Below are 22,028 nucleotides of genomic sequence, written 5' to 3'. Positions count from 1 at the left end.
CTGTAAAAGGGTTCAAAAGTGGGACGCCGGCCTTCTCCATTGAAATTGGAACTTCAAAGAGAATGCAAAATTGAGCTGTAAGTGCACAACAAATTGGAGTATATTGTAGTAAGCGAGTCAATATAGCACGCAAAAAAACAATTTGACCTCTGTAACACTGAAAATCATTGCTTACAGTTACATAATTACATGATGCAAATAAAAAGCTACTTCTATAATTCTGCAGTACTATATATCCGTCTATCAATTTAGGTTTACGTTATAAAGATCTGGAAGAAGCCTGCTTGTTGTACTATTTTCATCTTTACTATGGACCGACGAATCGCTCCAAGGTGCATTCATACTTTGCACTTGACTGTCCTGAGAATAAGTTGAAACCTGTGTTTGACTGTCGAGTGATAGTTTCTCAAAGGATTTAAATCTCATTTCGTCGTCTGATGTGCTGCGCTTGACTAGTTGTGCTTCCACTGGAAGTTTTCCTTCGAGCATACTCACAACAGAAGACATGGATGGCCTGAGAGTGGGAGAGGGATTTGTGCACAACAGAGCCAGATTTATCATCCGCAATGCCTCTTTTTTGGAGTAACTTGTACCGAGACGCGGATCCACTAGTTCTGAGAGATTTCCCTGTTCTTGTAGGACGTAAGCCTGCACGCCAAAGAGAAAACAAGATTGACATTCATAGCAAGATAAAATTGGAGATGAAGGAAAAGATAAACAGTAAAACTTAAAGCGCAAAGATGCGCCCATAAGCATGTGAACAGAACTCTTGATACTACTTCCTCTGTCCCAATTTGTGTGACACTTTTTCCTTTTTTTAGTCGGTTCCGAAAAGAATGACAAATTTTTGTATTCAGTACTAATAGTTTAACTTTACATTTTATACTTACTGAAATGATTTATAATCACACAAATATCTATCGCTTGTTTTAGACCACAAGTTTCAAAAGTCTTTCTTTCATTCTCAAACTCTGCGCCTAGTCAAACACATTCACATAAATTGAGACGGAAATATTTCCTTTGTCGTCCTATAGGAATGAAGAAATGGAGGTATCAAAGCAAATATCAATTTGGACAAAACACTAACAAGAGAAGCTTTTCTGGAAGACTAAACATGTAGATGGAAGACGTATATCACATGATGTTGCAGCAGTTGTTAAAGATATTATTAGTATTTGGCAACGACGGTTCTGTAAAAAACAGTTTACCCAGTCAAGAAGGTAAACAAATTCCTCTTTTGGCCTGTAGTTTGTGTTGCTTCTCCCGCTGACAATCTCTAATGCAACCACTCCAAAGCTATAAACATCAGCTTTATCTGTCAAGTAGCCTCTCATTGCATACTCAGGAGCCATATAACCTCTTCAAAAAAGAAAAGTGAGATACTTCAAGTTGACCATGTTACTGTTGATGACGAACAAATTCAGATGCAAAGAACTGTTACTCTCTCATTACATGTAGCAAGAAGGGCTTTTTTTCATTTTTGTCTAGTCGGCCGAAATTAATCTTGGGCGCTAGCCAAAATGTACACAACCTATACACTGATTATGTATATTATATCTACATTTTCTGTATATAATACGTATATTATATGTATACATATGCTTAATATACAAAACCTATACATTTGCTGGCTATTATTCTTTTGAGCAGTCCAAAAATGTAATCATTCCTAGCAAGAACCCTTGAAGAGTTTTCTACTGTTATATACCCTATCAAATTTAGTAGAGGATTTCCTTTTTCAAACTGGAAAAAAGCACTGTTGTCTCTGACAGAAAGAAGATTATCTAGACAGTACTCCAAGAAAGGGATGATAAGAAGGCTTACACTGTTCCAGCAATTCGGGTGCTAATATGAGTGTTCTCTTCGTCATCTAGTTTAGCCAATCCAAAATCAGAAATCTTAGCATTCAGATCCTTATCAAGAAGCACATTGGTACACTTTATATCTCTGTGGACAATTTTCAACCTTGATTCTTCATGAAGGTAAGCTAACCCTTTTGCTATTCCCGAACATATCCTTTTTCTGGTTGCCCAGTCTAGGTTCAACCTCAGGTCGTCACGGCCTAAGAAAGGAGAGAAGTAGAGGAATATAAAGCATAAAGTCATTAATGATTCTAATAATGATGTTGCAAAGCATTACCAAAGAGAGCTCGAGCAAGACAGTTATTTTCCATGTATTCATATATCACCAATAACTGGTTCCCTTCTATACAACAACCGTAAAGCTTCACAAGGTGTGGGTGTTGTAGAGCTGAAATCATGCCTATCTCATTGACAAATTCACGATTTCCTTGCTTCGACTTGGAAGAGAGCTGCTTAACAGCTATGATTGTACCATCAGAGAGTGTACCCTACAGACAGCAGATTAATTCACAACAATCATATTCTAGAAAAAAGAACATAGGATATGAGTTAACTATACTACTGAAGTATGGATAGAGATAGAAATATGATACCTTGTAAACTGATCCAAAACCTCCTTCACCAATTTTGTTGGCAGGATCAAAGTTACCTGTAGCAGCTTTAATTTGTCTAAATCTAAAATGACCTGTTTGTAAATCAAGGACTCTGAGTTCTGTAATAAGAAGAATATTGCAAACGTCAGTAAATATAGATCTTCTAAACCATCTGTATAATGAACAATTCACAAAAAAAAAAAAAAAAAAAAAACTAGAACATCTGTATGATGAAGACAGTTTAAGAAGTCATGAACATTTGTTGTGTGCTAACTATTTATAATATGTCATGATGTCGATCCACCAACAGAACAATCATCTCAATGCTGTTCAATTACAGGCAGATTTATTTTTATATCGCGGCTAGAAATCTCGTAAGCAATTCTGATGATCATAATAAAAATATCGCCATATTATCAAAATTGTTTCACCCATAAAAGGAATACGAAGATTTTATCCCTGTAGCTTCACCACTCTGTTTGTCCAAGCATGTAGAGAGTGAACAAATTCTTTGAGGTATGTATTACCTAATTCTTCTTTATTATCTTTCCCTCCGAAAATGCCTTTCTTCCACAGAGCAAATAAAACTATCAGAAGAACCACAACTGAAGCGAGTACAATGCCAATAACAGCTCCAATAGGTAACCCGTTGCCTGTATCATAGTCTGCAAGAAGAAAGTGGAATTCTTTTAAGATAAGATTGTAGAAGATAAGCGTAAAGTCTATTGGGAGAGATATACGGACTAGGTGTCAATGTGATAGCTGAAATCAGTGGTCCATATACAGCTCTGTCTGGAATAGCGTTAGTCCCCTTCCCGGTCCAATACAAGTGAATCTCCAGAGTGCCACTATTAACAAAAACTTCTTTAAAGTCCATGGAAATGCCTTTTCCAACACCCTTAGCTTCCTCCATGATGTTGAAGTCCGTCAAAACTACATTCCCCTGTGTAAGAAATCAAAAAAAAAAAAAACCCACATTATCTCCAATAGATTGGTACCTTCTATACTTAAATCAGAAAGTTGCCAATCATATCAGAAGACAGTATATCAACAATTACAACAACAACATCATGCCCAGTGTGATCCCACAAGTGGGGTCTGGGAAGGGTGTGGTGTATGCAGAGCCTTAAGCATACCTTTGCGAGGTAGATAGACTGTTTCCATAGACCCTCGGCTCAAAAAAATCGATTTTCAAAATAGGTTTGAGAAATATAAGAGTAAAAAGCTATAATGAAAATATCGAACAAAAGTAATAATATTGAAGAGTAAGATGAATGATAGAATAATAATAATAATAATAATAATAATACATTAAAGTTACATATTTACAAAGAAGTTAGGTCTCCACTTACTTGTATTGCTACATCAAATATCCGCCTTCCAAGGCTGCTATATGTTGAGTCGTTAGAATACATTATTTCAGCAAAGTGAAGGCGCACTCTGTAGCTACCTCGTCGCATGCAAAGCCCATAATATTTGAGAGAATTAGGGGCAAGGCATGCTGTCTTGTAAAAATCAGGACCAGACATGTCCAGTGAAGATGTATTTGTTGTAATATAACTGGCACCTCGAAGACCCACGTACACTCCTGAACTGCTGAATGCCCATTTATCGGAGGACGAAGAAAAATATGATGGACCCCTATTAGTAGAGTCCTCCTCATAATCATTTCCCTCAAACTTAGTTCTAGATCCTCCACAGTTTATAAATAGTGAATGATCTGCAAATGACATAAAGAGCGTAATTATTTGTATACTAAATTAAATTGATATGCTGTGACAAACTGCTACTTCAGTCCCTCTCAAGGGCCGGGTTAGGAAATTCTGAGTATAAAAAAAATAGGGTCAATGGGCTGTATCTCTCACATTTCGCTTCTGTGGGACAAACAAGGCCTTTCTTGGAACACCAGGAATCCCTGCAATTTCGAATAGATTAAGTCACATAATTATAGACAATAGACAGAAAGCATCAATAAACTAGCAACCTTATGCATAAGACACCATTAAGGACTTACGAGTTGCTGCTGCTTGTTGTATTTGAATAGCTGGAGACCAAGTTTCTATTTTTTTTAAAAAAGCTTTGTAAGTCATGTAGTTATAGGACTATTATTTTCACTTACACAAAAGAAATAATATATGAATATAGGGTCCCAAAAAAGGGGGAACAAAGCTCACAATGTAGAGGAGTGGCATCCTTGAATAGGTGTTTGTGTGAAATTGTTGTATGAGTTGTATGATAAATCACTGCAAAAAAAAAAAAAAAAGATGATAGTTCTCATGAACTTAGAAGACACCAAACTCTTGTAAATGCACCCTTGCAGCAAACAAAGTTTTGGCATGTTACAAGGTATTATTCGTGGCTAGCTATGATAAAAACCAAAGTTTACTACTAAGATGAGGAAAAATGAACAAATTGAGCAAATACCTACATGTAATCATCCCTGCTTCTTTCGATTATCCAGTCGGGAATCGGTCCGCTTAATGTGTTGTCACCAAGCAACCTACATTGCAGATAAAACCGTTGCTTGTTATAAAGGAACAAAAACTTTGAGAGAAAAATACCTGTACAAGATTTACGCTTCAACTTGTAAAACGTTTCACTGTAAGGGACCTACATGTAATCAAAATCCAACTGCTTAAATGTATTTGGGATCATACCATTCAGCATGTTGTTGCTCAGATCCCTGCAAATAAATAACTCTTATCAGAAGCAGGCAGGATTAGCATCAAACCGCAGAGCAAATTAAACCACTTTGGTATCCGAACAATTAGTGAAAATCTGTGCTCCATCGTGCAACTACGATGAACGCATCTCTGAATACATCTCACCGAGACTTCTATGCTCTAGTACTTTTGATCTAAGTTGCTCGGATTCAGGTGTGGATATCCGATACAGGTACGGATCTGAGTGTCGGATTCAACAAAATCTAAATTTCAAGATTCAGGGGTGCGGATCTAGGTATGGATACGGGTGCGGGGATTCAGCTAAGAACATTCAAAATTATAAAAAATAGAGTTATAAAGAACACGACCCATTGAATTCTTGGTTTCTCTCTATTTGGCCTGAAACATGAAGCAACAAATATGAGACAAAAGGGCTATAATATTGAAGGTATGCCATTACCTATGTCTTAAATATGTTTTATCTTTCATTTTGAGAAATCAAAATCTCAATTTTCCCCCAAATTTATCCATGGACTCGGGTCAAAGTATCTGAAGTTGGTTGACTGTATCCGAGACGTATCCCGCTCCCGCACCCGTCCCGTATCGAGACGGGTGCGGTATCAAAAACGAAGAGTCCGCACAACTTAGCTTTTGATAAACTAAAATATGAAAGAGCCAAAACACAGAACTTGCAAGAAAAGAAGTATTTAAAAGATAAAAAGAAGACGAACTTACAAAAGTTTCAAAAGCGTCATGTCACCTACGGAATTAGGAATTGGACCAAAAATTGAGCAATTTCTCAAAATCCTGCATCATTAAAGTCAAATTAGAACCACGAGCATAAGAAATTATGATGAATAGATGTACTAGCTATTTTCCAACTACAAGCATATACTACTCACAGATCTTTCATCTTCGTAAGGCCTTCAAGATTTGGGAATAGCATTTGTTTTCCTCTCAAATCAGATATTCTCCTGGAAAAAAAAAATGCACGTAAGAACTTCCGCTCTGAGCATATATCCTTCAATTTTCGTTTCTCACTAATATTACGGGTAAAATAGAAAAAAATAAATTGTCTTTTCTTTGATATGCTAAAAGTAACAAATAAAAGTGAAAATATATTTTTAGAATACTAGACAAGTAAAAGTGAACAGAGGGAGTACTTCTTTTGTTTCAATTAGTTTGTCTTATTTTCCTTTTTAGTCTGTTTAAAAAAAAATGTCTCCTTAATCTGGCAACTCTTTAATTCAACATCCCACGTGACATGTTTCAGACCACACGATTAAAGGACATTTTGGTAAAATTATTCATATCTTTAGTTTAAGATCATAAAATTCAAAAGTCTTCTTTATTTTCTAAAACTCCGGTTTCAGTCAAACTAAGACGAACAAATTAAAACGAATGGGATATAATAGAAGAAAAGGGAGCTTGAAAGTGAAATTAACAGTTATTTGACTGTAAAAGCAGGCAGGACAAGAGAACTGTGTACTTACAACTCCCTCATGTTTGTCAGCTGGGATATTATAGGAGGAATAGGTCCCTCCATTAACGTTCCTTGAATGTCTCTGCAAAAAGTTTCATGATAATTGCATTTAAAAACTATGTATGTTACCATATTTTTACTTTTTTACTACTTTCAGATGCATACTTACAATCTATCCATGCTGGTCCAATTGCCAATAAAATCTGGTATTTTTCCAGATATCCTATTCCCGTCTATCCTACTGCAAACAGACGAAAGAGTTAAGAGATTGAAGCAAAAAAGTCAAATGTTCTTCTAACATTTTCTTGCTTACAAGTCCGTCATGTTCTTAAGATTGCTGAAGTTCTCAGGTACAGTTCCATTGAGAAAATTGGCAGAAAGCATCCTGCAAAATGATCCATCAATTAACCACGATAACTGACAAATCACACAATTCGTCCCCATTTCTTTGGCACTTGTTGCTTATGTTGAGTCAATTTGACCAACTTTATATTAAAATTCCTCTGAAACTATACAAAAGGTACTATAAGTTACAGTTCTCTTCAAATCAAAATAGTGACAGTTACATTTTAGTTTGAATATCGGGAAGCGAAAAGTGTCAAATAATTTAATTTGAAACAGAAGCAATAAGTAAATATTAGACGTCGAATATCTGGTTACTATGTCTTACATTTTTCTCAGGCGGCTCAAACTACCAAGGTTTGTAGGAAGAGGTCCTTCAAGTAGATTATTTTCCAAATTTCTGAAAATATCCAATTCATCAATGTAATATCCAATTTAGGTACACCAAAAGTATGTAGAAAATAAAAGGAAGTATGCAATATCTTTTACTTACAGTTCTTCCAGTGTTTCAATGTCACCTAATTCCTTGGGAATCGGCCCACTGATACGGTTACCCAGGAGTGACCTATACATATGATGAGTTTGAACAAAATGTCAAAAGACCCAAAAAAAAAAAAAAAAAAAAAAAAGGAAGAAACTTCTTCACTGAAAATCTTTTTAAGTGATTAAAAGGAAAAAAACTTAGAGATAATTACAATCCAATGCCTTTCGGTAATCTAATTACAAACTAGCCAGCAAACGTATAGGTTTTGTATATTTAAGTATAGATATACATATAGTATACATAATATACATAATCAGTGTATTTGTATATTTTGGTTAGCCTGTAATTAATTTCGGCCAACGGGTCAAAAATTTGAAAAGAGCTCAAGAACTTACAGAATAGTGATGCGAAGTTGTCCATAGCTTGAGGGAATCGATCCATTTAAGTAATTGCGAGACAAATCTCTGAAAATGCAAAAATTGATTGAGCCTCCAATTTTGCATGTTATGATCCACTTCAAACTTTTGAATTTCACAACTTTCTAAGGATATGGTTTACACAATTCAATAGACTTTGTATCATATAAAGCAATAAACAATTAACATGTTACTGTTATGATTTATAAAAAAGAATTGAACTAAACACATACAAGTTTCTATAATCAAGAGTTCCACAAAGGCCAAAGTTTGATAGTTTCTCACAGGTAAGTTCACGAAAATTGCATGAGTATTCCATCAGAGTTTTAACCAAGTGGATTAGTGTTCAGAAATACTCTATTTTAGCAATTATATGCTGGTAAAATTCCATTGCTTCACACTGCATGCCAATCTCTACATGTTTGCTTAAATCATCAAGATCTTAATGACTTTTCTCTATGTTGCTGGGGACTTTTTAAAAATGTTGACGGTTGTGGGTCGGATCCTCCAAAAGTATTGCATTTTTGAAGGACCCGACACGTATGCTGCAGCAGTTTTGGAGAGTCCAAGCAACATAGTTTTTTTTTTTTTTTTTCACTTACTGATATAATTTTGATATTTACAAGTGAAAACAAATGAGAGAAATCCTGTCTATTAACTGATACTCACAACTCTCGCAGATGAGTAAGCTGTGCAAATTCTGGAGGCAGAATTCCTGTCATACTGAGACCCTTCAATTGGCTGTATCAACAACAACAACAACAACAAAAAAAAGCAGAGTAAATCAAAAGAATTTCTTAAACACCTAATGGTAAAGGAGTTCAATTAGGGAAAAAAAAACATAACAAGGTTTAAAATATGCATTCAGTTTGAAGATCATGGAGTATAAATCACAAGAGGACATTGTTCTTGGACTCTCTTTACAGGTAAATACTTACCCGCACCGTGTTTATATCAAACAAATTCAATTTATCATGGTTAAGTGATTTAATAAAATAAATATATGTATTAATTAATAATGATTAAGTGACAGAAGCGTATTTACAAACACATATCATGCATTTAGTTGTTTAATGTGAAAACCTAGTACAGGTAAGTTTTTACCCTCTTCACACCCTATTTTGCTTCAACTATAATCGTAAATGTCAAGTTTCTGAACACCGATAACAAGTGCAGTTAATCAATCGCAAAATGTTTCAAGAGTTCCCTTTGAGATAATCATTTACATACCCAAAAGATACTTCAAAGAAAAAGAACAAAAAGTGGTTAATTTCAATATTATATGTGACCTAAGGACCTATTCATGAGTTCAATGTAACTGATTATACATATAATCACTCTATCTTCCAGGTTTCCATGTTTAGCTTTGCTATATGAAAATTTAATTGGTCAAATTAGCTTAATAGTGTAAACATTTATATATGCATAAAACTTAAACTGGAATGAATATAAGAACACTTCTCTTCATTTATAAGTAAAGAAAATATAGGCAACGTAACCCTGAGATACTTGCAATGGTAATTCTTGCTTTTAGCATAATTCACATCTTAGGATATGATTCAAAGCTAAAAGAAGCAGAGCTTACATTATTACAACATGGCAAATTGAGTTGCTATTGAATGAGCAGTCACACGTTACGTTGCTGAAGATTTTATCATAAACAGTCTTGTTGAAACCTTTCCCCTCTCTGCAAGAAGCTCTGCTGATGCCGTTCCGATATTTGTTCTGAAGTTTCGATGATATTGTTTTCAGAACATTTACTGTAGCATCAAAGTTAAAGTTAAATCACAATTATAACTGCATCCAGATGAGAAACTCATATTATACTATTGTTAGTCTCGAAGAACAAATTGAACTCTTGCATACTCTGATATTTGATCTATACAACGTTTTTTAATCTCCTGATCGATCAATTTTCCACTACTTAAAAACAAGAATTAGCGACGAACAAATTTTGTAGCTAAACAACAAAATTCATCACTAATCCTATTTAGCGATGGATTAGCGACAGGTTATCAAAAAAATATGTTAACTACGAGCAATTTAGCGATGGATTAGCGAGAAATTTGTAGCTAATTTCAGCTGTTTTGTAGTGGTCTGTTGAATAATTGCACCTGAAGTTTCCAAAAAAGTTACCGGGGTAATCTGTTTATTGCATTTCATCATATGGAAAAAGGTAGAAAGCACTGAAATGTGATCATCAGTTTACACATAATGCATCATATTGGTCATTGGTAATATTGTTTTGTATTTGGAGGTGGAGCAGATAGTCCTGAAAATAATATGTGCAACAGGATAGGTTTGCCCTTAGACTAACCAACAATATCATTTTCTTATAAATCATTTGGTATCTGATGGCTGAACTAATTTAGAATTACGTTGCATGGCACATTGAAGGAGAAACGTTTCCTACCGAGGGTTTCTCCATTTTCAAGACTCACATCGAAATGTCTAAATAAAGGGAAAAGGATTTCATCCATCTCACCATACCGCTTGATACCACTAATAGCATCATTGCTAAAAGTCTGACTATACTATAGGATTTCCTGCCTAAAATTCAAGAATATCAGGAACTTGAGGAGACAACAGCGTGAAATCTCACTTATAAAACTGGTTTTCCACGAATTTATTTTCTTAAAAAAAATATTTTTCAAAATGTTTTGACCTTCCAAACATGAAATAATTAGAAAATATTCCCCTCCATACCAACACACCCGGAATGGCAAAGCCATTTTGGGAAATATACCCAAAATGGTAAGCACTAAGCCCTCACTGGTAGGAGTGTACAAAGTAAACCGACAAACCGCACCAAACCGATAAACTGGATCAAATCGAGAAAAAAACTCAATTAGTGGTTTGGTTTGACTTGGGTTGGTGTTGGAAAAAAAACCCGACCATAATTGGTTTGGTTTGGTTTTAGCTAAAAAAAGTCAAAGCGAACCGAACCAAACCAACCCGACATTACATGAATTCAATTTTTAAAATATTTTATACATAAAAATATTTATTTGTAATGTAATTTATAAATATTTCTTAATTTTTTTTTGTAGTTTTTTTATCTATTATCATATTATTCAAGCTTGAAATTAGAATTTTGAATGTGAATAGGTTTTATATCCTATGGATGTTATTAACCCATATAAAGTCCAAACCAAAACTAACTCAACACTAATACTAACAAAGAAATTCAATTTACCACTAGGAATGACAATAATGTAGGATATATCTCCTTTAGTTTTGCATAATTAGTTTAGAGAGTGAAAATACATTACTTAAGTTTTTTTTTCTTGTCATGTAATTAATACTTATTAGCCATACTTATTTTAGGATGACTTAGTATTTTTAGATTATGGTCATTTTCTTTATGGCTTATTAATTAGTAATATTTATTTTAACCGATTTTATTATCTTTTGTTGAATATTTTTAATACAATGTCATCACTCTTCTCACATTTTGTGTTATTTTCTTATGAAACACTTTAATTACATAGTTGTATCTTACTAGGACTAAAGAAATATTTGAAGTAAAAGTTATATATTTTGTATCAAGACTATTCCAAAAATAACCCGAGAAAACCCGAGATTGAAAAACCCGAATTTTATTAGTTTGGTTTGATATATAAATTTAAAAACCCAACGCAATTGGTTTAGTTTGGTGTTTAAGAAATCCGAACCAACCCGGTCCATGTACACCCCTACTCACTGGTATTATAAAAGGTGAAGGATAGGGTGGTCAGTAGCTGTTATTTTATTTTATTTCAGCCTATATAAAACATAGTCGAATGCATGATATAAAGGGAGTCGGTGCTCTCCTTAGATATATATGTTTGCACTCCCTCCGTTCACTTTTACTTGTCCACTTTTAACCTTTCACGCTATTTAAAAAATAATAAATGGAGTACATAATTTACCAATGTACCCATATTAATTGATGTATATTTTTATTGGATTTAAAAAATGATTTAAAGTGAGTAACTAATACTATGAGTAAAACAGGAAAAAATAATTTGTCTTCTCTTGATATGCTAAAAGTGACAAGTAAAAGTGAAAATCTATTTTTAGAATACTGGATAAGTAAAAGTAAACGGAGGGAGTATTATTCTTTTTAATAATACGTGCGCCAACTACTTATATCATGGATCTACCTTCAATACAAAAACAGAAAAAGAGTATACACAACCACCTCTAAGAAAAAAAAAATATAGCAAGAGAAAGAGACTACATAAATGATGCTACCTCATGTTCATATTATATGACTTTTAAGCCTTAATAGTGACAACTCTCATCTCTTTCAAGCGTCACTTAATTAATAGTTGTTTCACTATAGGAACAGTAAAAGTAGATCAAATGACCTATTATAATTTTAAACTACTCCCTCCGTTCCAAAATAAGTGTCAGCTTAGCGGAAAAAAAAATTATCCCAAAATAAGAGTCACCTTAGAAATTCAAGACAAATATTGCCATATTTTTCCAACTATGTCATTAGCATTAAAGGAGTAGTCATTTTTAATATTGTTCTATTCTAAAAAAACATCTATAAATAGAGGTAGTTTAGTAAACTTAACATTATATTTATTAATTTCTTAATGAACATGATTTTTGCTAAGTTAACATTTATTTTGGGATGGAGGAAATATTACTTTTTGAAAACATCAAGTATATTGAAACAAATTTAATTTACTAAAATAATTAATATTTGGGTTCAAGGATAATTTTTTTTTTTTTTTTGCCCGATCAGCTTCCGTAGTGATGTTGATAGCAGTAAATTTCACTTTGGTGGTTGGGGTGGGGGGAGGAAATTGCATTAATGATTAATAAATATCAACAAACAACTAGTTAAAAGCAGCTTGTGATGGGCATATTATGATTGAATAGTCAAAGCAGTCCAGATCAATTCAATAGAAAAATGCAACATGTCACTGGCCTCTAAAAGTAGACATTCAACGCGGCCATCACTTGGAGAGAAAAAAAGTTAGTCATAGTGTATAAATAAATTCTACATTATCAGTATATTTTAATAATTATATTTTTATCTAACTATAAGTCTATAATATCAAGCTTGATACAATAGTTATAAATCGGTCAGCTTAATCTAATATATTAGGAATCGTTTGATTGTTGGTTGGAAAGGGTGTTATTTATGTATAAAAATAACACAATAATATCATGGTTGGTAGCTTTGTAATTGCATGGTAGACAATTCAGCACACCAAATATGGTGTTTGGTTATAATATTTACATAATTAAAACATGTACATGTGACAAGTCAATTTACATATTATTTTATCCAGCGTAAAAGATGAAATAACTAATACTCCATGAATTATTAAACTCAGCATACCTAAAATCTACATTACAAATACCTACATGACTCTAACCCAACTAGGGGGGCATGGTATGGTAAATACCGATTACCATACTGAAATCGAAATTTTTTATACCGCGATTTCGATATTATGGTATTTAGTATGCATTGTTAAAAAGTTTGGTATTCGATACAGTATTGGGTATTCATAAAGAAAATACCGGAATACCAAATACCATACCGAAGTACATAATTACATATACACTTCGTATATCTTAGTATTATAATACTAACAAATATATAAACTAGTATTATTAGAAAACTAATGACTAATCTATCTTGATTTAAATATCTTTTTTGTGTAATTGATTTACGAAGGGGATTGCTTGTACTTTCTTTTGAATATTTTACATGTGTAAGGTGTTTAGTACATAATAATTGAGACGTTTCTTAAGTAGCGGAAGTCATAATTCTCCACGATATGAGTATATATAAGTCGAAGTCGGATAAACTATGGTACCGATTTACCGTACCGTAAAATACCGAAACCGAACTTTAAAATACTGAACCGTATCGAATTAATTTGGTACAGTAATGGTATAATATTTTTAGAAACCGAAATTATCGTACCGAAGTTTCAAATACCGTATCATGCCCATCCCTAAAACCAACAACCAAACGACACTTAATTTTTTACACTTACATTAATGAAAGAACACGTTTAGACAGGAATTTTTTTCATTACGTAAGACTACTTTTTTAGCTTTGATGTTAAGCTCCTACACTAATAGTGTTGAAAAATCAATGAACACAAACAAACAAATAAGCAGACCACAACAGTAGCAAAAACAGACCAAACCAAAAAATAACAACCTTAATTAAAAGAAGGAAAAGAAAAGTAAAAAGCTGACTCTTATAGTACGAAGCATGCATCTCACTCAATCTAGAACAGGAAAATGTCAAGAACAGTTTTGGCTTTCAGATTATTAAATGTAGAAACAAAAATAAAATAAAAATAAAAAGGCAAAATGCACGCGACGAACACCCAGGAAGGAAAAAAAAAATCAGATTTAGCAAAGCAAATTACAGATCAACACATGGGTTGAAAATCAACGAGAAAAAAGAGCGTGTAACTGTTTATAGATAGTAAAACTTACACAAAAAACTATCTTTTAATAGCTTCTAACTAGTTATAGGCTTATAGCTATAAGTTAAAGATTCACAATTCGTAGCTGCTTTTGCATATATTTCAGTTGTATCTCGCATTTTTGAAATACAGTGAAATATAACGAAATACAATGAAATACAAAGAAATACAAAACACGTTAGAGTAAATTTAGGCTCAATTTTTGAAACATATTTTTTAAAAAAAAATCTGAGAGGAAAAATAGGCTATATTTTTGGAACATAATATTCTTTTTCCTTTTTAAATAGTAAGTCAAATTAAATCAATCATATTTCACACAAATCACTGAAGAGTAAAATTAGGCTCTATTTATGGAACAATTTTTTTTAAAAAAAAAAATTATGGGATTCAATTTAAAACTTCTCATAAATCACGCATAACGGTTGTTCTTCCATAAAAGCTTACGAATCTCTCTCAACTTTTATCACTGAAAAATATACACTAAAATATAATGAAACATGGTTAATTGTTTAAGAAATATAAAGTTGTAATATGCGTATATACAATGGAATACAATGAAATATATCAGAAACTGTTTCATAAATTAGAAATACAAAATGCAGAAATACATTGAAATACAGCGAAATACAAAAGTCGTGAAAACAAAGTGTAGTAAAAATAGGTTCTATATTTGGAGCATTCACTATATTTACACCAAAAAAAGATAAATACATTGAAATGCAGTGAAATAATACACTGAAAATTAAATATAATGTTTGTTAATACACAAAAATACACTAAAATATGCACTGAAATATACTAAAATATTTTATCAAACACTTGGTGGGCATAAAGCTCCACAACTCTCATCAATGGTGTTCTCATGGGAAACAAGCGAGTCGTCTCAGATTGTTACAAAAAGGACGTTAACTGGAGATAAAGACTTTCAATTGGACTAATTAATAAAGCTTCACTCTGTCGTCCTTCACCGTTGTTAGAGCTCTTTTTTTTCCACTCCGTCGTCGACCATGGCTCTTTTTAATAAAGTTTCACTCCGTCATCGACTAAGACTGCTGCTACTGTAGGATTCTTCTGATTTGTAAGAGAAAATAAGATCTAGAGTAGGTGATGGAACAGATAGAGAAAGAGGGGTGAGGGAGAAAATATTGGTAGGTGAGAGAAAATCAATTTTAAAGACTAGGAGATGGAACGAAGAGAGAAAGAGGGGTGAGGGAGAAAATAGATTTGATAGGTGAGAGAAAAATATTTAGAAAAAAAAAAGGATTGTAGGTAAATGGGAGAGAAGTACCTTATTTTTAGGGAAATACACTGCAGTCACAAAACAAGTTATAGATGGTAATTTGATAAATAATTTAGCTACCAAATATAATTAAAAAAAAAATATTTATTACTAATAAATAAGTCTTAGAAATAGTTATGGACTGTAAAAATTCCTTATAGATAAGACTAGATGATGAAAGCCCGTGCTAGCACAGGCCCAACACAAAAAATAGTACAACACTTTTCTTTTTAATCTGTCTAAAAAAGAATGATATATTTTTATGTTTAGAAATCGTTTAACTTGAAACTTCTTCTTTTACCTTTAATGAAATAATTTAAATTCACACAAATATCTATGACTTGTTTTAGACCACAAGTTTCAAAGATCTTTCTTTTCTTTTTTAAACTTCGTGGCTAATCAAACTATGTCACATAAATTAGGATATGGAATTTTTATTATATAAAGTATTATAATTCAATTAATTGAAAATATCAATAAATTATTTTATTTAGTTCGCTTCTCCCATAAATGACTTTTCTAGTTTGGTTCTCCAATTGAAAGATTTGAAATGCAACTTCTCCTACCGAGTTTCATGTCATTATCTCATTCTACTCAATAACACTGAAAAGCGTTTCATGTGTTAGCATCTGTTATAGTCTTAAATTTTTAAGTGTAGACTAACTTCATCATTTTAAGAAAATATGTGTATACGTTTCTTGACCGTTTATATTTCGTCTTCTTGATGTTATTCCTCATTATTTGTGTGAGACGTATGTGTCTAAAATTAGTGCATTTTTATCCTTACCCAAAGGTATAAGTTTTAAATCTTTTGGTTTTATCGTTATTTCTTTTTTCCTGAATTTCTCTTCTTTAAATTTTCTCTAAGCGTATCTTTACCATTTTCTGAACTTATTATCATTATTTAAATGTCTTTTTTTTTCAATTGTCTCTTACTTCTTCACGTGGACCCCACCTTTTTTTTTTTGGCAATTGTCTCCTCTTTCCTTTCTTTTTTAAACTTTGTGCTTAGTCAAACTATGTCACATAAATTAGAACAGAGAGAGTATCTTTTAGTAATATAATTATGAAATTTTTATTGTAGAAAGTATTATAATTCAATTAATTGAAAATATCAATAAATTATTTTACTTAGTCCGTTTCTCCAATTGAAAGATTTGAAATGCAACTTCTCCTATCGAGTTTCATGTCATTATCTCATTCTACTCAACAACACTGAAAAGCGCTTTCATGTGTTAGCATTTGTTGTAGTCTTAAATGTTTAAGTGTAGACTAACTTCATCATTTTAAGCAAAATATGTGTATACGTTTCTTGACCGTTTATATTTCGTCTTCTTGATGTTATTCCTCATTATTTGTGTGAGACGTATGTGTCTAAAATTAGTGCATTTTTATCCTTACTAAAGGTATAAGTTTTAAATCTTTTGGTTTTATGATTTATTTAGCGGTTTTTGTGTTCAATTTAAATTGTTATTTCTTTTTTCTTGAATTTCTCTTCTTTAAATTTTCTTTAAGCATACCTTTACCATTTTCTGAACTTATTATCATTATTTAAATGTCCTTTTTTTTTTTTTGCAATTATCTCTTACCTCTTCAGTGAACCCCACCTTAATTTTTTTTTTAAAAAAAAATATTTTATTAACTATATTAGAAGGGTGAGTCCACCTTAATTTTTTATTATTATTATTTTATTAACTATATTAGAAGAGTGGGTGGTTGAAGACCAAACCCACTCTTCTAATATAATAGAAATGAGGGGGAAAAAACAATTACTATCACTATCATAAAATCACTAATTTTCAGAATTCTACTTGATAAGTTTGTCTGAAATTTCCTTAAAAATTAGCAATTTTCTAACAGTGTACTTGGCAGAAACCTTAAAAAGAAGAGAAATAAAATATAATAACTGCGGCTATCAAAAAATCGCTAATTTTCGAAATTCAAAAAAGAAGAAAAGAGAGTAATATAAGAAGACAAAAGAGTCTTTAACTGTTTATAGATAAGGCTAGTGTCATTTGGCCCAGGTTCAGCATCAAAATTTATATTTACAACCTTTTTCTATATTTTTTTTTGCCACTCTTGCTTTTTGTTTTGTTTTTGTAACACTATATTAGTTGTAAAGGTAGTTCAATAATTTCTCAATGTTTTTAAAATATTTAATCATATAAAAAAAATTGTAAGTTAGAAACAACATTTTTCTTAGGGCATAGTTAGACTTCCTTTTTATTTTCAAAGAGATGGATGCACCAAAGTTCTTCTCCTTTTTATTATACTAAAATTTTGGAGTTAAAGTCTTTAGTGATTCAAATTGAGTTTTACCTTATGTTAGATTAACTTATTGTTTTCTCAATTAAACTTATATCGGCTAACCCATTTTTGGGAAAAATTAAAATATTTACGTTTCCAAGTAATAAAATATTTGATGCTACACATTGTTGTATGATGACGTCAATGAATTCAGCTTATAAATAAAAATAGCATTTAAAATTAAATAAATTAAAGTCTTGAAATGACGAAATACTGTAGATGTTCCTTCAAATTAAATCATACAAAAGGAACTGAAAAGTTAATGAAATTATTTATTTTTTTACTTTAATCTCTCATTTTTCTTAAAAAAGGGATGTTAAGAAATGATTTTTACTTTTTCTTAATTCAATTTATTTTTAAAGAAATTTATATTGTAATTTCTTAAACATGTACGTATTACTTTTTTCAAATATTTTTTGTTATGTATAAAAATAATTTTTAATTTAATAATTAAGCATGCACTAAGGTAGAAAGAGAATCTCACAATAATTCTTTATTTGTCTATAATAAATCTTATAGGGAAAAATAATTTGAAACAAGTTTAATAATCATTTCCACATAAAAGAAAGACAACAATTTTTTTAAACAATTTTAAATTTGGTTGAATAAATAGATTTTTTTGTAGCATCACTATCCTCTTTTCCACATCATCACTCCTTGTAGCATTAAAAAGCCCATATAATTATTCAAACGGAAAAGGTCCAAAAATACCCCTAACGTATGAGAATGGCTCACAAATACCCTTCATCCACCTATTGGTTCAAAAATACCCCTCCATCCACCTATTTGGTCCAAAAATACCTCCAACCTATTTTTTTGGCTCAAGAAATCCCCTCAAACTAACACCCTAATTTTGATGGTATTTTTTCAATTTTAAAATGTCACGTGACTTGTTTTGATTGGCCATATATATATATTATTTAATTTAAAAATTAACCCATCAATTTAATCTAACTGTCCTCCTTATAACCTCTTCATGTTGGGCCATGCTTGTCCAAACATTCGTCCTTCTCTTACCAAGACCATAGCCATTTCTCTTCTGCTAGTGCATTTCAACCCAAATTGTTAGCCACAACTCCAAGACAGAGATGCATTATAAACAAGTTTACAAAAGGTAAAACGATGTACAGAGAGAAACATAGAACGTCCTCCATTTTAGACCTCAATAACAACTATATCCTCCTCAATATGTTTTTGCATGATATCAACTATGAAATTTCCGAATATTAGTTATGGATTAAATTTCCCATACAAACAGCAAACAGGATAACCTAACATTTGCATATAACCATTTTCCAGTTGCTACTAAATGAAAAAACAAGATAAATTTATATATGGGTTTAATTTTTAAATTAAATAATATATGTAGTCAATCAAAACAAACCACATGGCATTTTAAAAATGGAAAAATATCATCAAAATTAGGGTGTTAGTTTGAAGGGTATTCTTTAGCCAAAAAAATAGGTTAGGGGTATTTTTGGACCAAATAGGTGGATAGAGAGGTATTTTTGGACCAATAGGTGGATGGAGGATATTTGTGAGCCAGTTCCCATACGTTAGGGATATTTTTGAACCTTTTCCGTTATTCAAATTTACCCAAATATGTGAGAATTTGAAGGTTAATTAAAACTTCAATTAGGGGTAAAACTAAAATGGATTAAAAAAAATTAAATTTGGTTGAAAAATAAATTTTTGTGGTGTCACTATCACCTTTTACACATCACTCACTGTAGCATTAAAAAGTCCATATAGTTATTCAAATTTACCAAATTAGGTGATAGCTTTTAAAATAATTAAAGCTTCATTGGGGGGTAAAATGGATAAAAAAAATCATGTGAGGACTACAAAAGTTGGAGATTTTCCCTTATATATAGTACTCTCTCTGTTTCAATTTATGTGAACTTATTTCCTTTTTAGTCCGTGTCAAAATGAATGACTTTTTTCCTAATTTGGAAACAAATTCACTTTATGAAATGATTTACAATCACACAAATATTCAAAACTTATTTTGAATCACAAGTTTCAAAAGTCTTCACTCTTTCTTAAATATCGTTCCAGTCAAATGGATTCACATAATTTGAAACGGAGGGAGTAGTAATTTTGGGTTACTTTTTGTAATATAAGTTTTAGGTTATTTTTTTACAATGTAAGTGACCAACTTGTATATTTTTAAAAAATTTCTTTTTAATAAGCACGACAAGTAAAATGAATCGGAAGGAATACTAATATATATTTCGAAAAATACCATAAATTTTGTTATCATGTCCTTGATACTTATAAATATTGCGTGGATAAAATACAGAGCAGGATATATATATATAGAAAATAAAAGAAGAGAAAGATAACAACAATTACTACCACTGTTATAAAATCACTAATTTCCGGAATTCGGCTTGTTGATGAGTGATTTCCTATAGAAAATTCGTCAAAAATATTACTGACAAGCCAAATTCCGACGAAATGTTCTTGTGAATTATGACCAATACCCGGTACATAAACAGTGATTTCAAATCCAAAAATTAATTTACCATGACAACTTTACATAAGGCAGAGTTTGGTTTTTTAGGGGTGATAGTGGAATCTGCTTAAGTTTTTCTTCGAAAAATAGCGATTTTCTGATAGTGTACTTTACAGAAACTGTAAAAAGAAGAGAAAAATGTGAGTAACTAACCTTCTTCTTCAGGCAAAAGTTAAGCAACAGATCCCAGGCAATTCAAAGCCAGAGATATAGAAACAACTAAAGCACAAAATCTGATATAAGTATCCATTGAAGTGAATTCTCTTGCTGTTGCTCTTCAAGTTTTAGCCCCTTTTAATTACAAATGCTGTATAAAAGGAAGACACATTAGACGATTTTTGTTCTAAATTATAGAGCAGGGAATTAAACAACATATAAAAAGGGTAGAAACTAACCATAAATGAAACATAAAATGAAGAATCTGTTACTTGTAATTAATTCGTCAAGGAAAGGTGGTTACGAGTAAAGCCTTGAAATGGAAGGCGGGAATAGAGAAAGGAAAGATAAGTGTTGAGATAAATAATAATGGAGAGAAATGGGAATGATTTTTAGGCACAAAATGGCATGAAAATGAAAAATATGGTCCCTTATATGTTTGGGATAGGTTCAAAATAGTCTCTTTAGTATGTCTTTTAACATTTTTGGTCCTTTAAGTTTGTAAAAAATGAGCCTTTTTAGTCTCCGTGAGATATTTATCAAATTCTAATTGTTAAATTTAATTGGAACTGTGAAAATAAAACAGTATTTAACAAGAACTCACATTTGAAAGTACAAGTTTTGTAGTTTATGTTTTTTTTTTATTTTTTGTTTGTTTATTTCAAGTGTCTAGTGCGACTTTTTGAGATATAATTTTTATTATTTTTAGTCTATTTTTCATATCGTGTGTAGTTTTTTCCTATTTAAGGAGCCATTTGGACATGATTTGAAATCATGAGATGAAATCATATTTGGACATACAATTTAGATTTCTTAAGTTGTACTTTTTCTTATAGACATAAAAATCTCACAAGTTGTGAAAACTATCAAAACTTTTTCAATTCTTATACAATCTTACCAAATGAGCAAGTCATAGTTTATAACAAAATTAATACGCTACTAGAAGGCCTTTCTAAAAACTACAACACCAAATGATCGAACTTTAGTTCAATAAAAAGGAAAATTTAACATAAATATAATGTAACTACTCTTTCATCTAATCCTCCCACATGGTACAAACATAAATAACGGTTGGTAGAAGTTAATGAGGTTGGTAAATAGTTGGTAGGATTAATTATTAAAATATCTACCAACTTATGATTTTTTTTTTTTACAAAATATAAACGTATGGGTCAAGTTTTACATTTTAAAAATTTTGAAATCCCAAATCATGCCTTTTTGGATGATTTGGGATTTCATCTCATGAGATAAAATCGCATGTTCAAATCTAATTTCATCTCCTGACTTAAAATCATGACATGAAATCGCATGTCCAAACGCCTACTAAATATCACTTGAGCAATTTTGATGCTTTAAGTTAGTCAAACTGAGCATTTTTGGTCCGCCAGATATTTACCAAGCTTTGAATGTTAAATTTAATCGAAACTTTGAAAATAAAAAATATTTAACGAGAATACACATTTGGAAATACAG

General features: G+C 31.6%; 1 protein-coding gene across 2 annotated transcripts; it reads right to left on the bottom strand.

Annotated features, from left to right (window-relative positions):
- Positions 1-123: 123 nt before the first annotated feature.
- LOC132636406 (probable LRR receptor-like serine/threonine-protein kinase At1g53430) lies at positions 124-21,317 on the bottom strand. 2 transcript variants are annotated; one of them, XM_060353263.1, is made up of 25 exons: positions 20,795-21,317; positions 20,553-20,706; positions 9,429-9,603; positions 8,513-8,574; positions 7,823-7,891; positions 7,437-7,508; positions 7,272-7,343; positions 6,915-6,986; positions 6,771-6,842; positions 6,612-6,683; positions 6,021-6,092; positions 5,854-5,925; positions 5,070-5,138; positions 4,884-4,955; positions 4,630-4,698; positions 4,470-4,514; positions 4,321-4,370; positions 3,808-4,175; positions 3,200-3,398; positions 2,983-3,120; positions 2,456-2,574; positions 2,140-2,350; positions 1,825-2,062; positions 1,209-1,359; positions 124-648 (listed from the first exon to the last, which is right to left on the bottom strand). In XM_060353263.1, exons 4-25 carry the CDS (start codon positions 8,563-8,565, stop codon positions 244-246), a joined length of 2,760 nt encoding a protein of 919 aa, XP_060209246.1. In that variant the 5' UTR covers positions 8,566-8,574; positions 9,429-9,603; positions 20,553-20,706; positions 20,795-21,317; the 3' UTR covers positions 124-243. The 2 variants fall into 2 exon arrangements, with proteins under 2 accessions (XP_060209246.1, XP_060209245.1); XM_060353262.1 differs by having other exon boundaries at positions 8,513-8,584; positions 20,795-21,316.
- Between the last annotated feature and the right edge of the window lie 711 nt (positions 21,318-22,028).

Source organism: Lycium barbarum, chromosome 4, assembly GCF_019175385.1.
Source record: "Lycium barbarum isolate Lr01 chromosome 4, ASM1917538v2, whole genome shotgun sequence".
Lineage (NCBI taxonomy): Eukaryota > Viridiplantae > Streptophyta > Magnoliopsida > Solanales > Solanaceae > Lycium > Lycium barbarum.
This window is presented reverse-complemented; position numbering and strand designations above follow the sequence as displayed.